The 14871-nt window shown below is 38.2% G+C and overlaps 1 protein-coding gene across 1 annotated transcript in view; it reads left to right on the top strand.

Annotated features, from left to right (window-relative positions):
* LOC139727314 (chloride channel protein 2-like) overlaps nt 1–14871 on the top strand; it is a 71571-nt gene that overhangs the window by 45162 nt on the left and 11538 nt on the right. The window contains exon 20 of the mRNA XM_071638269.1: nt 13885–13900. Coding sequence (XP_071494370.1) covers nt 13885–13900 — 16 coding nt within the window. The remainder of the gene's footprint in view (nt 1–13884; nt 13901–14871) is intronic.

The raw sequence follows: 14871 nt of genomic DNA, 5'->3' as shown, positions 1-14871 counted from the left end.
AAAATATTCATGGATTTTCTGGATATCAATTTACTACTTTCAAACATCACAGATTGTAGAATTCCCACTTAGAGAGTGCATAACATGGAATAAACTGAAAAAAAAAGCATTATTTCTGATTGGATTGCCTAATTGTCCTTATATTCTCTCTGTATATTCACTAATATACTCTACATTTGCTGAATCCACAATGTTAAAGGAAACTTTCCCATAGGTTGCTGCTGCATGTCAACTTTAATGTTCTTTGCATGCACATCTTTTATAACTCACATTGTGCAGTTTGTCCAGGGCATTTATCACAGGGAAATGTAAATCATCATTTATCGTCAGCATCCTTTCGAGCCATTTTCATTCTGATTGATGTCACAAGTATGTATAGAAATACAAGAAATTATAAATGTCATGTTTGATAGATTAGAGTTCATTAAATATCCAAGCCCTTGGAATATCTGAGTGTGTTTTTTTCAGTACTTCAGACTGTTCATAGCATGCTGTAACATTCTTTACATTTCATAGCACCAACACTAATATCTAGTGCATCAAGAAGTAGAGAAGCATGGTAAAAATTGTCATCATTTTGAAGTGATGATTCATGTATCCAAATGTGTGCACCAACTATATTTTTCTTGTATCAGTAGTGATCATTACCAAAGACATGACTTTTTATTTTTTTTTTCTGTGTAAAAGTGTTCATACACATTGTGTGAGCCAAAAGGTTTGTTTTTAAAGCAGACACAATACAGTATGTGCATTCTCATTGGAATTACACTACTGTACTGTGGTATCAAATTACAAAAATACAGTGCGAAATACCATGGTATTTCACTGTCAAAGTAAATGCGCCTAATCATAACCAAACTTCTGCATCTTTTTATGATTTCCCTGATTGCATCCTTCTTGCTTTGTTTCACATGTTCATAAATGCACTTCATAAACCATCATCACTCATGATGGAAATGATCAGAGTAGTTTGGCTTAATGAGAACTGGTCACTGCAAGATCTTCTTTTGAGTCGTTTTGTGAGAATGATCACCATCATATACCCCAGATGGTAAGGAAGTCACAAAAAACATCCCATTCCTGATCCACAGAACTATGTGCACCTAGTAGATATGCACTGATCTATGCACTGATCTGTGATGGCTCTTAAAAACAAATATCTTATTCCTCTTCAGAAATCTAATGTCTTGTACGGTGTGTATTTCTTATACATGGCTCGACACTAACTTTTTTGTTTGGTGGCCCGATGGGACCACCAAAATCCTAAATTTCAAATTTTTGGTGGCCCGAGAGAAAAATTTGGTGTCCCGAAAAAAAACAATAAAAAACATAAAGTCCTATTTTTAATGAGTCAAATATTTAAGTTTTGTGATAGTAAGAATTAGAAGTTGGACATATCTACTCATAAATAAACTTCAACAAACTTGCAACACTCACTCTCAGGCACTCATTCAGTCCTTTCCATCCATCCTTTAAACAAATTTAACTGCTAATTTCCGGCGCAAAAAGTTACGAATTTATTGACACACTTTAAAAAAAATTTTGGTGGCCCGAGGCGGGCCACCAAATTTGCCCTTTTTTGGAATTTGGTGGTCCGACTTTCATTTTTGGTGGCCCCGGGCCACCGGGCCACCGTTAGTGTCGAGCCCTGTCTTATAGCTGCTCTTACAGACATACCATGGGTGAAAACTCAGATCAGCTGACAGGATAATCTCGCACGACATTTTGTAAATGATACAATGTAAAGACCCAGTAGCGTTGGCTTTTGTGCAGTGGGAAGGCTGGCCCAATTCGAATATATTCAAGAATCCCAGTTAGATTGACATACATTGTACAGCTTTATCCCTCATCTCTGTGGAAGTTCACACACAGCCAAAGAATCTAGACTGGAGTCGAGTGTTACCTACATAGCTGTATGAGTGTATGTTTTGATGCACATATTCTCTGATGGGCAGTTGTATTCTACCAGGCCTACGCTAGTCATGGTTTTCAAATGTAACTCCAGTGGGCAGCAAAGGAAGATGGATTCAATCAGCCACCCTTCTCTTCCCACGCTACCGGGTCTTTTAAGTGTGACCCACCACAACAAAAGGATCCTAAAGTCGCTGACGGCTGACCCGAGAAAATCGAGTTTGAAGTGAAATCATCAAAATCGATCAAAACCATTGAATTTCTGTTTTTGACATTATTTTGTAGTCTGATGTTTTGTCTTTTTTATGTGCTGAAATTTTGAGGCTAAATGATTTAAGGAAAAGACAAAAAAATTTGCGTTTTTCTTAGCAATGTTTTCCTGGCTTTCAACAGAACAAAAACGTGTCTGAAGATTTAGATTTAGCGCTGCGGATAGACTCCGCCCCTAGCAACAAGGGAAGGATCTTATTGGTCAGTGCGTGGCATCCTGGTTACTGATTGGTTATGCGTAGACCACTGGCGCTAAGCATAAATGAACATTGCGGAGGTTGCTAGGAGAATACATACCTTCTTTTGTCAAAACATGAAAACTGTTTTACCTCCCCTTCATCACGAATGCGTCGGAAGGAAAACTTTGAAGGTGGTTTTCACAAAACACTGATTTCCTAGACCACTCAACATGCTCTCATAAAATCATTGATATCTCCACAACTGAGTACTTGTATGAGGCGTGTTACATATGAAATAAAAGCGGAAGAGTAAATGAATAATGTCATGTCATTTTCAAAAAATCGACCTCCCCAACTTTCGGATCCTTTTCTTGTGTCGGGTCACAAATGACTTTTCCATTGTGTATAAAGTGGCTGCGGTAGATGTAGTCATTTTGGAATCTTCAAAGAATGCTTTCTGTGGCAGTTATGGTTCGAGTTGATGTTGTAGATGTAGGCTTGTCTTTCAACGCCGCCCCCACCCCCTTTCCCCTTTCCTGCTTGTAGGAGAATTCTCTAGCTCGCCGCAATAGCTCCCCAAACACCACCATCAATGCTGGCGGTAAACGCCCCTCTGTTTACGGCAAAAATATCAGATTGGTAAGTTGCTCTGCGTACGCTTTGGAAAGGCTTGTTGTAGCATTTCTGCAACTAATGCTTTTGCCAATTAAAAAAAAAGCAAGCAAACCCACTTACCCTAATCTGATTTTATCTAACTTCATCATTCGTGTACAGAAAAGTCCTAGCAAAAACATGTGAAATGCTAAATTCTCTTACCATGTATTTCACATTGATACTAAATCATGAGTGTTATACAGTTACACGTTGTGAAGAGTATGTATGGTTGTTAATGTTGTTGAAACATAACTAACTGATACATACAGCATTGTAGCAAATGAATTGCTATTTCTTGATTGTGACAGTGCGTGTTGTAATTTGTTCATTATAAATATTTTTACTCTTTTTTTCATTTCTTGATTCACTTGTTGCTTTGATAGTTGTTGGCTACTCTTGCTTTGCCTTCAGAAGGTCATTTTTGTGTTGCCTTTTTTATTTTTGTTCATATGCTTGGATCTTTGTCCTAATGGAGATTTAATACTTTTAAGTCTCTTTATTTATTTATTTATTTATTTGTTTGCTTATTTATTTATTTATTTATTTATTTATTTATTTATTCATTTATTATGATTTTTGTTGCTGTTATTGCAGTTGGACATTGGTAACCACAGGATATGAATACATGACTCACAATTAAACATGGTATACTGAATAGATTTGTAGTGCCATCTATTGTGCCCACCCCTACAATAGAATTCAATTTCCCTGAATGGGCTTAAAGGCATATAGATGTTAGAAATAAACAACCTCTCTCAACACAATATTTATTGGCTCTTCATGAACTGTGGATTTCATGAAATTCTACATTACTTCTGTGCTGTAATGATGAGGTGTCTCTAGTTATTATTTCCTGTTTTGTTGATCTCACCTTTTGTGATACAATAATGTCATACAGCCTTCAATGCAATACCAATTGCAAGTGAATAATTAATGTGAGTTCCACCTGATTCTAAGACAAATTCTTATTCATTAATCATAGTTTTGTTCCAGTTAGGTATACAATTTAGTTAAAATGTGTGCATTTGGCTGGAAGATAGCTATGCTTTGCTTTTACATACACAAGGTAAACGTGATTGATGGATTGATTGATTGTATTGGTTGATTGATTAATTTATGTAGTTGTTTAAGTATTTGTGTATTTATTTATTTATTTATTTATTTTTTTATTTATTTATTTATTTTATTTATTTATTTATTTGTTTATTTATTTATTTATTTTTGTCACAGGTAATGTTTTCAAGGGGAAGTGAAGGAATAGTCATGGTTGTGTTTGTGTTGTTCAGATTTTGGATTACTGACATTGTTGTAAGGTTTGACAGTGTGATTTAAATGTTTGAATATTTTTGTTTTAACCCATCTTTGAAAAAAAATGCAGGATGATATTTCGTAATCATTTTTTTTTAATGACTATTAACATTACTGTCATTTACTTTAATGACTATGAACATTACTGTCATAGTTACTGTCATAAGTGTATGATCTACATGTGTAATTAATCTTTATTTCCGTTGCTAGTGTTCTGTGGTCATGAGTTGCATTGTATTTTGATATACAATTGTAGATATGCAATTACCTATTTTGAGATTGATGTAGAAAAGAAGAAATTATCACTATCTACTTCCCTGAATGCAAAATTGCATCTAATGTATCCAGTCATGGCTTGTTTTTATGGAGTGACCGCTTTGATTGGCCAGTCTTTACTCTTGCCTGCCATCAGCGTGCATTCTCTCATTGCAGTTGTTCTCAAGACAACCTCAAGAGCTTCTGTTGAGGCTTGTCATACCTAGCATAGCCGCAATTGATTGACACAACAGCTCTCTGCCTTGCAGATACAATACATGCTTGTGACTGTACAATATGTACGTATTGTGACCCCAGGTCTGTTATAATGCTGCATTCATACTCAAGGAGAAAAGCTGTAGGACAGTCATTTGGTGGTTATTTTGCAGCAAGTACAATGTATGAAACTAAATGGTATATCAACAACTCTGACCTCCGTCCATGTGGCCAATTCCAAACTCCTCCTAAAGATGTCATTCAAGACTGTAATGTGACATGTCCTTCCTACTCTTATACCACAGGGGCCATGGATTGGGGGGGGGGGGGGGGGGGGGGGAGAGCCCCCCACTTTGTGTTTGATCTGTGAAAGAAACAATAAGAAATTTAAAGAAATTGTACCAAAAAAATATCACAGCACCCACATAGTTTTGAAAGGTTTCGTCCTTTAGATTCTTCTTATACATTGTATAAGCCGGGGTATTATTGAACCACAGCCCCCCCCCCCCCCCCACTAGCCACCTTAGAAAACATTCCGCAGCCCTGTAATCAAACTTGACATTCTTAATTTGTGACCTACTAAGCCCGTTGTCAGCATTAACTTGGTATTATGGGTTGCATATTATATGTATGCAGTACAAAATTGGCTCCATCCATTTGAATGTCCTTCTACAATGTTGGCTCAGTGAAATGTTAGCATTTGGATGAAATGTCAGCTGTTTAGGTATTTTGAAGTACTGTGCTCAACTTTCAGTAAGAAACCCTGCTGAAATAGAAGAACGTTTGATATGTAGCTGAGAATATCATACAACAGTATATGCAGGGTATTTTCCCTTCTTCCCTCGCAGCGTCTACTGGCTGAAAATTTTGCTTTCCTGTGTGTTTGCGCTATGCGTGTGCTGCGGCGTTGCAGCACTGAGCATCAGGCGGGTAGCTCTGATTCTTTTTCCTCCCCGATGTGTGGGGAGAGCAGACGGCGATGGATTCTTACGGCTCCCACGGGAGATGAATCATATGGGGACATGGGGTCACAAATTGGGGCAGCTGTGATGATTTTTGTTTCAACATTAATAAAAAAACACACAAAACAAAACACAATTTGTGTTGTTTCCTTACCCAGCTGTTCAATGTTGTACAGTGTGACACTGTGGGTATGTGTGAAGGAGAGCACTGTAGTTGTATGAATATTGACTGTTTCTTTTCTTCTTTTTTTTTTGGGGGGGGGTGGGGTTTGGGGTTGGGGTGAGATGGGAGGTTCAGCAGATATGAGATAAAAATCATATGCTATAAGTGTTGGCTTGACACAAAGAAGAAATACAAATGTTGGTATTAATAACTCTTCTTCCCCCCTCCGCCCCACCACCACCACAAGCTTTTTATTGATTAACATGACCTTTCTCATGAATTAGTGGCTATATTTGTATAATTGACCTTGAGTTTAACGTATGCTAAGTGTGGTTTCCCCAGGGATTTTAAATGAATCACATGAAACCTGTAGTGTTTTATCAGCTGCCATGAAAGCTGGATACATGTGCTACCTGCAAACAACCTGTACATTTTTTTAGAAGGATTAAACAAATATGGGAGTTACACTATGATATACTCTTATTTTCTGTTAGAAAACCGGTGATAGGAAGCCAGTGATGGGAACCAGTCAATCAAATTGTGTTCCTTAGACTTAGAACAACATTTTATTATTTGTACCCAGTGCAGGGACAATGTATCCCAATTTTTTTTTTTCCCCCTGGCTGTTTTATAATTATGATTTAAGGGACTCTTTAGAAACATTCTTTGTTTGTTTGTCACACTTTCAGCACACACAAAAAGGAAAATAGCAGGCTTTACTTGTGCTGATGCTGTGTTCATAACGAGCATTTGGCAGTACGGTAGAAAACACAGAGGTAGTTTTCTCTCTGGAATTAGTCATTTTCTGGTCAATAGCTGACCACTCAAAGAGGTAAGGTAATATCTTTCAGTTTTCCTTTCCCATCATGCTTTGCCACACTTTCAAATGTTTGACTGCATCACCTCGGGATAAAAAATAAACAAGCTAACGACTAAACAAAAGATCCAAGAGTAATACACCTATTGCTGTAACTACAACAAAAAATGTGTAACATGGTGATTGGCGATAGTCAAAACTGTGGGATTAGTGATATCTGCTTTAGCAGCTGTTACTCTTTCCACAGTTACCCAAAGTGTACTCTTTGGTTTAAAGCAAGGAACAAGCAATATCAATCAGTCATTTAAAGACAGATGTAGACCTCAAGTTGCATGTGTAAAAAACATAAATGTGAAATTTCTTTTTTATATGTTGGGAAAGGTATCATGAATTGTGATAATTTATACACAAGTGTTCAATATTTGTCGTATGAATCTCCAGACCTCATTCAAGTTGTGTGCCTTGGCACCATTTGAATGAGCAGTTAGTATTTTCTTGTTTTTTTTTGGATTTATTATCTTCTTTAAACATTTCTTGAGTGGCATGTCATGACAGGAGATAGGATTAAACAGTGCCAGCTAAAATTCAGCTTGGCTTAAGCACATACATTGTGTCCTATCATTTGCCATATCACCTCAAGGTGCTTTTCTGCTGATCGGCAAGTTGTGTTGACCTTTTTCAGAAGATGTTTTTAGTTTGCCTTTTTATATTATGTATTAATTAAACAGCATGATGCTGTGAGCTTTTCTGTGATCAGAATGTCTGCAGAACCAGCATACATGTATTTCATGGTTCATCTAGCGTTTATCAGTGCTCCATTTGACACTGACAGAATGATTTTTTTTTTCTTTTGATACGTGGATTCTGGAAGCTGACATGACTTAAATGTGTGTGTATTTTCCCCAGAATGAGCGTATGCTTTTCCCCCAGAAGCTCATAACATTACCCAAATAGCTTAACTCTGTACACTCTGTATTTTGTGCTGTGAATTTGATTACAATGTATGGGTGCTTCCCACTCCATATAGCGCAGCTCACAGTGTTTTTTTGGTGTTTTTTTTTGTACACGTGATATACACTCGGCTGCGGGCGAGCCTGGCCTTTTTTCAGTGTAAACGCAAACTGGGCCAAATGTGCGGCCAATTTTAGTCTGGCTTCCAAACCCTCTGTCTGTATCTTTCGCTATTCAGGATATTAACCCCCTCAAAGTCGAAAACTAGTATAGTTTAAGGTGGTTTTGTCCTGCAAAGGATTTTTTCCTTCGGCAAAGGCCTTTGCCCGTACGGCGACTTTGTCGCTGCAGAATTCATTTGGCAAAGGATCTGAAAACCAGACAATACCAAATTGCGTTTGTTTACAAGCAGAGCGCCACTACAACAAAATATTGAAAGGTTTGAATCAAAAGCGCGGCCGAGCCCTGCAGTGTAAACGGACAAAATTGCGGGGCCCGGCCTCGCAACTGAGGCTGGGCTCGGCCGCGGCTCGGCCCAGCCCCGCACTGTAAACGGGGTCCAATTCACATCCTGCCAATGATATGACATAGGTGTGTACAGATTGGACATATACAGTATATCTAACAGTGCATTGACATTTGCATACTTGCCATTGAGCTAGCCTCAAGACTAGAATGTATCAGACAACCCTGTGTGAGTGCGTGCCTCATCATTGTGGAGCTGTTGTATTAAAATGTTTTGTATCCTTGCCTGAGTCATGCCTGTGACCTTTGCCCATGTCTAACCTCGTGTTCTGTTTCGCTTCCATTCCCATCCGATGCACGCATACAGTACGAGGTAAGAATTGAACGCAAAATGTTGTACGAGACCTTGCCAGTCTTTTTGTTGTTGTTGTTTCTTTTAAAAAAAAGCTGTAGTGTTTTGTTGAAACATTTCGTCTCTCTGTTTGTATTATATGTTGCCAATGTTTTGTTTTCAAGTTTCGAATTCTTTCTTGGTATCAGCTCCATCCGGAAATATGACAATACATCATATTAATAATGCAAATAAGGAGATTGCAAACTTTACAGAAATTATTGCTCAAATAAATGCATCCAATTTTGCAAAAAAAAAAAAAAAAAAAATGTGTTGGAGCATCTGATCAAATAGCGTAACCCAAATCAGCCAGCGCACATGCACGCACAAACACCTTAGGGAGCCCGGCCACTTTTCCACATGAGCACATTAAACCAACTAATTTTTATTTTCAAACAAAAAATGAAATGTGGGCACATAATGTATCATTTTAAAGAGTAGAAACTACATGTATCTTTATTCCCATGTACAAATGTAAGAATTATTGGCTTTCAATTCATTCGTGATTAAAACAGTCCAAAAATAAATGGCTGTATCACTGCATTTTAACTATTCACATCCCCTGTACATTGTATTTGGCTTTTTGGGGGTTTGTGTATTCAAAGCTCTGGGATATCCTGTATCTGGCCCAATATACGTTGTATGTTAAAAAGTCTTATATTGCTCTCATACTTTAAAAAAAGATGTAACCTGAATAGATGATTATCATCACATTTATTTATTAATGGTGACATGGCTGAATTGAGCTACTCTTTTCTTTTTGGAAGGCAGAGGAAAATACCAGCATACCAAAATAATTTATTGGGGTGTTACAGCAGCAGGGAAGGGAGACCATTCATAGAAACATTTTAATGCAAGGGTGATAATATTCAGGTGCTACGGTGTAATTATTCAGTTCATATCCTACCTCATTGATAGATTCCATAATGGGATTCACCTACCGTACAGAAATATAAATGTAATCAAACATGGAACGGCAGATAATTTGTTTTTTAATATCCCACGGGGGTACTGGACTTAAATAGGCCTGTGTATTCCCTCTAATCTTGTTGCCTTGGATGGGGTTTCTCCTTTTACTAACTTTAGTTTTAGGCATTGTGCATGAATAGCATGTCTACCCCTGTGCATGTGGTTTTTTAAAGGTAATGTCACAGCCTTAAAAGTCTGGGCCCCATTTCATGAAAAGTTGGTATGATAGCAACTCTTGCTGAAATGGCAATAAACATTGTCATGGTAACAACAAGAATCCAGCTTTCTGATTGGCTGTTGCTACAGGAAGTTGCTATTTCAGCAAGAGTTGCCGTCCTAACATCTTTAAAGGGGAAGGCTAGTAACTGATCAGTGGGAATCAGTGGAAATGCTGGGAGATGATTGTTCCAATCCTTATGGGATTCATTCAAGAGTACATTATATATCTATTGTTGTGTGAAAATTATTTGCTTCAGAATGGTCTCATATTCAAGTAATGTGCAGTTTAATGTTTCCAGGTAAGCGTCCCTGGTCAGTGACGGGGCATTAGACTGCACATTACTTGAATATGAGACCATTCTGAAGCAAATAATTTTCACACAACAATAGATATACAATGTACTCTTGAATGAATCCCATAAGGATTGGAACAATCATCTCCCAGCATTTCCACTGATTCCCACTGATCAGTTACTAGCCTTCGCCTTTAACATCTTTTATGAAACAATGTCGTGGTATGAAAGTCTGTTTAAAAATTATCCCCCCTTCCCCCACCCTGCCTGTTTGTTTGTTTATTTGTTTGTTATTCTCTCTATCTCTCTTAAAAAAAAAAAAGTGTGTTAGAGCTCTGAGCAAGGAAAATATGTTTGCAAAACCGGTATTTGTTTTCTGCGAAGTGGAGATGAAATTTAACAGCAAAGTCATACATGTCTCTGTGTGTGTGTATGTATGTGAAGATGTGTTTAGTGCATTAAGTAGAACTGTTTAGTGGACTGTAGGACCACAAACAAATAGTCACTTGACATGTCCAGTATTGGCAGTGGAGGGAATAGTGAAAGTCGATAGTCACCACTCCAGTAGTTCCATATTTTTGTTTTTCCATTTTTGTGATTTCATTTAATAGGAAAACCTATTCATAAAATTTAAAGGAGTGTGACTGTAGAATGGTATGGGCAAGGATTCATTCCAACCAACAGAATAGATAGCAATGACATTTCTTTTTGGCTGGTGAGCATAGTAGTTCCATGCGCAAGCGAAAAGCTAGAAAACATTCTCTCCTATCGACTGCCAGCATTCACAACTGAAAAACAGCAGAAAAAAGAAAAAGAAAGAAGGACATAACTAGATTATAAACTGATTACCATACCAATTTCTCTCTTATACAGGACTAACTCACTCAGGTATTAAACATATGAGTACACTCTTAGTATCATATACATGATGGAGAACTACAAAGGGATAAAACCTGATTCTTTTTTATGTTTCTGGATGAGGTTGCTGCTTAGATTGTTTGCATGTTTGTTTGTTTGTTTTTAAATCTGGTTAGAGAGACAGAAGCAATGAAATTTTAAAAAAAAATCCTTACATGTACTTTTTCTGCTTTTTAAACAGTAAATGGATGATCCTGGTATATGTTTCCTCTGCATTATCTTGGTGTGCCAGCAGTAGTGAGATATACAGTAGTGGCTTAGTGTAGTTCCGCATTGTAGAAACCTAATCACTCATCACATGTTGCACACTGCTGTAGCCTTATCTTCATATGTTAGCGCACTGACAGCTGGACTCAAATTGTAATGTGATGCTGGCAATTGATTCCTGCAGAACATGGATTAGAGCATGATCTGAAATAAACAATCCGCTACAAGTCATTCATGTGTCACCAGCAAAAGAGAAACTCAATCCTGCAAGTTCAACTGTGTTAAAGTTCTGTAAAACCAGAAATGTTCGCATGCAATTTAATTTTGTAAATTGAAATGCACATGAAAGTTCTTGTCTACACTACAAGGAGAATGAGCTAAAGTCCCTGAACAAGAAGGAGTAATGTAACAGAAGGAGGAGAAGAAGAAGATGATGACGATTTTAGAAAAGAAAGTGAAGAGAAGGAAAAAGAACAAGAACAAGAAAAAAGAAAAAGAAGAATGTTTTCCTTCATTTTCTAAGAAATTTGTTATCAGGAGCTTCATATGTCTTCACATCTGGCTAATTATCTACATCCAAGACAATTTGTTTAGTAGTGATGAGCAAATAAGCTGACTGCTTTTAGCCTCTCACCAGTATTGATTCCCAATGACTCAGTGCAGTAGATTTTGCTTACAAAGTACTCATTAGGTACATTCATATTAAGAGGGTCAATCATAGCTCATAAGAGCTTCCTCCATTAACTACAATTAATGGCCACACTAAAGAGTCCCACTTGATAATTACACCACAGAACCGGAAGAAATACAGGCACGCAATGCTAGCGATAAACCAGATATTATGCAATGATACAGTACTGTATTAAAATGTTCTTGAGGTTGACCTGGTTATGACAGCTAAGGAGGGATGGGACTTACATGTTAACTTTTGAGTTCATTGATTACCGTGACCACATGACCACTCCCACTACCAGTGAGGACCCCCTGATGCCCATCGATAGAGTGTAAACTATTGAGTTCATTGATTACCATGACCACATGACCACTCCAACAACCAGTGAGGACCCCCTGATGCCCATCGATATAGAGTGTAAACTATAAAGCTCTTATAGACTTATCGTTGACTACATGTAATTGCCAGCTTTTGAGTGCTAACCTACAAGCTACAGTAATCATTAAAGTTAAGGACTTTGTGCCAATCTTTAGTGCCTTGTTTTAAAACCCGTTGAGGACGTGCTAATTTTGCTACAACACATATTTCTCATAGACACTTGCCCGAGTATACTCAAGACTTATCCTCAACGACTTAACAGACCTTACCCGACAATGTCAGGACAGTGTCCAGAGAACAAAATTCCTGGCCTCGCGCAATAAAACTGCAGGAGGGAGCCGGGGTACCATTTTAACAGACACACACTGAAAACATTCTATGGGTAGGTTTACATAACAACCTACCCATTCATGCATGAAGGGGGAGTGGTTGGAATCCATGCACCTGATTGGCTAGCAGTGAGTCATTCTGTTTGGACTATTGGGCATCCGTGTTGAGCGTTCAAAGGCGCAAGAGCGTTTTAGCAGAAGGGTTGTCTGGGTTATGTCGGGGTAATTACCCTCGCTGGCTAGAGTAGAATTTGGCAAAAGTTACCACAACAACATCCGAGCAACTTACTGTGGGGACCGTTTTAATGGATGGGGTAAAAAAAAAACACCTTGCCCGGACGTTGATGTACAGGTTGCCGACTTTTATTGCATCCGCCTGACTTTCTGAGTTCTCTCAGTAAATTGTGAATTTGCAGATGCCCTCCCAGGTCAAGCATAGGCAATATGTCCTTAAGATAAATAATCATAAATATCATTGTTGTACTTAGTGAATTGTTTTTCAGGAAATTGTGTGAATTAGTTGTGTTATATTTTGCGTGGTTAGTATGGCTATCAATTTTTTCTTCCCTTTTTCCCTCTCAGTAAATTGTGAATTTGCGGATGCCCTCCCAGGTCAAGCATAGGCAATATGTCCTTAAGATAAATAATCATAAATATCATTGTTGTACTTAGTGAATTGTTTTTCAGGAAATTGTGTGAATTAGTTGTGTTATATTTTGCGTGGTTAGTATGGCTATCAATTTTTTCTTCCCTTTTTTTTTTGCCCTCGTGTTGCTTCGTCATCCAACCTTCTTGTCTTAGATGGGAATTAAGAAAATATTATGTGTCATGATAAGTCGTGTGCGATGAACAAGGAATCTAACTCCAACCCAACGTGGATGATCGCGCGAGGATTGCCCGATCCCCAGACAGCGGGCTTATTTTGCTGTCACTCTGTACGGTGGCCATGGCAACGGATGTCAGCAGCTTAAGCCAAGGTTCCTGCTGGCGCCTCTCACCACCTGTTCATGTTCCAGCGACCCCCCCTCCCCCTCCCCTGGATCCTTGTTTAGCTCAACATTTAGATCTGCTTGAATCAAAGGGGAGTTTATCCCACAGATACACAGTTTACAACACCCACACAGTACATGAGCCCTTTTATCGCCCTAGGCCTCTAACAAAGTGAATCATGTAGCCATTTCACACTGGCTATGGCTTCAGACAGACGCTGCTGCTTTAGACATGGTGAGGAGACACTTAAGAGGTTAATACACCCTTGGAGAGGGATGCAGCATAATAGACAATGCAACCCATCATTCACATGAGCACATGGGAAGTGTGAACAGTCCTGCTGCACTTGTTAGTCCATGGGCCAAGAGCCGAAAAATGGGTTGTTGGTACCGCCCGAGGTGGCAAAATCTTTTTGGTGTCATTTTGTTTGTCGGACATAGATATGCTTATCAAGCTATGATAGCATTTCCAAATGAGTAGCTTAGTCATAATAAATGAATTTTTAACCAATTTGGTCTCGTTTTTATATCCCTATACTTCTGAATCGAAACTAACCGCTATACAAATACGAGCACTGCCTTCTGCATGTCCACAGGTGTTCTGTTGTAAACGCGGTGCGCTTAGTCTTTATTCAAGGCAGCGAAGGGAATATCCAAAGGGTTATGATGTCCACAGCTGTCACGCGGTGCGCTTAGTCTTTATCTAGAACAATGTACCGTTATCATATCTAAATTTCCTAATAAAAGGGATTATCTATACTGTTTTTATACCACCCTCTCAACAAATACATCAGTTTTAAACAAAAATCACTGTGTTCATTTACAACATTATTAATTATAATGTATTGTAGTGTACCGGTACATTGTTTTTGCATAATCTTTCATTGTTGGATGGAAATAAAGCGACATTGGCGTGGTATTAGCATTTTCAACGTAGCGTTTTCACCGGAAAATGATAAATAATTGAAAAATGCTCTAAAATTCACGAGAAATTGCCTTTTTGTTGTTGTTGTTTTTAGATAAAGGGATATACACTGTATTATAAGCTTTGGATATTCCCTTCGCCGTCTTGAATATTAGACTAAGCGCTGTGGACATCATAACCCTTGGATATTCCCTTCGCTGCCTTGAATAAAGACTAAGCGCACCCCGTTTACAACAGAACACCTGTGAACATACAGAAAACAGTGCTCTTCTTTGTATAACGGTTGGTCTCGATTCAGAAGTACAGGGATATAACAACGAGACCAAATTGGTTTAAAATTCATTTACTGTGACTAAGCTACTCATTTGGAAATGCTATCATAGCTTGATAAGCCTATCCATGCCCGACAAACAAAATGACACCAAAAAG

Source organism: Diadema antillarum, unplaced genomic scaffold (assembly GCF_040938485.1).
Source record: "Diadema antillarum isolate AM-2024a unplaced genomic scaffold, OU_Dant_1.0 seq00000124_RagTag, whole genome shotgun sequence".
Lineage (NCBI taxonomy): Eukaryota > Metazoa > Echinodermata > Echinoidea > Diadematoida > Diadematidae > Diadema > Diadema antillarum.
This window is presented reverse-complemented; position numbering and strand designations above follow the sequence as displayed.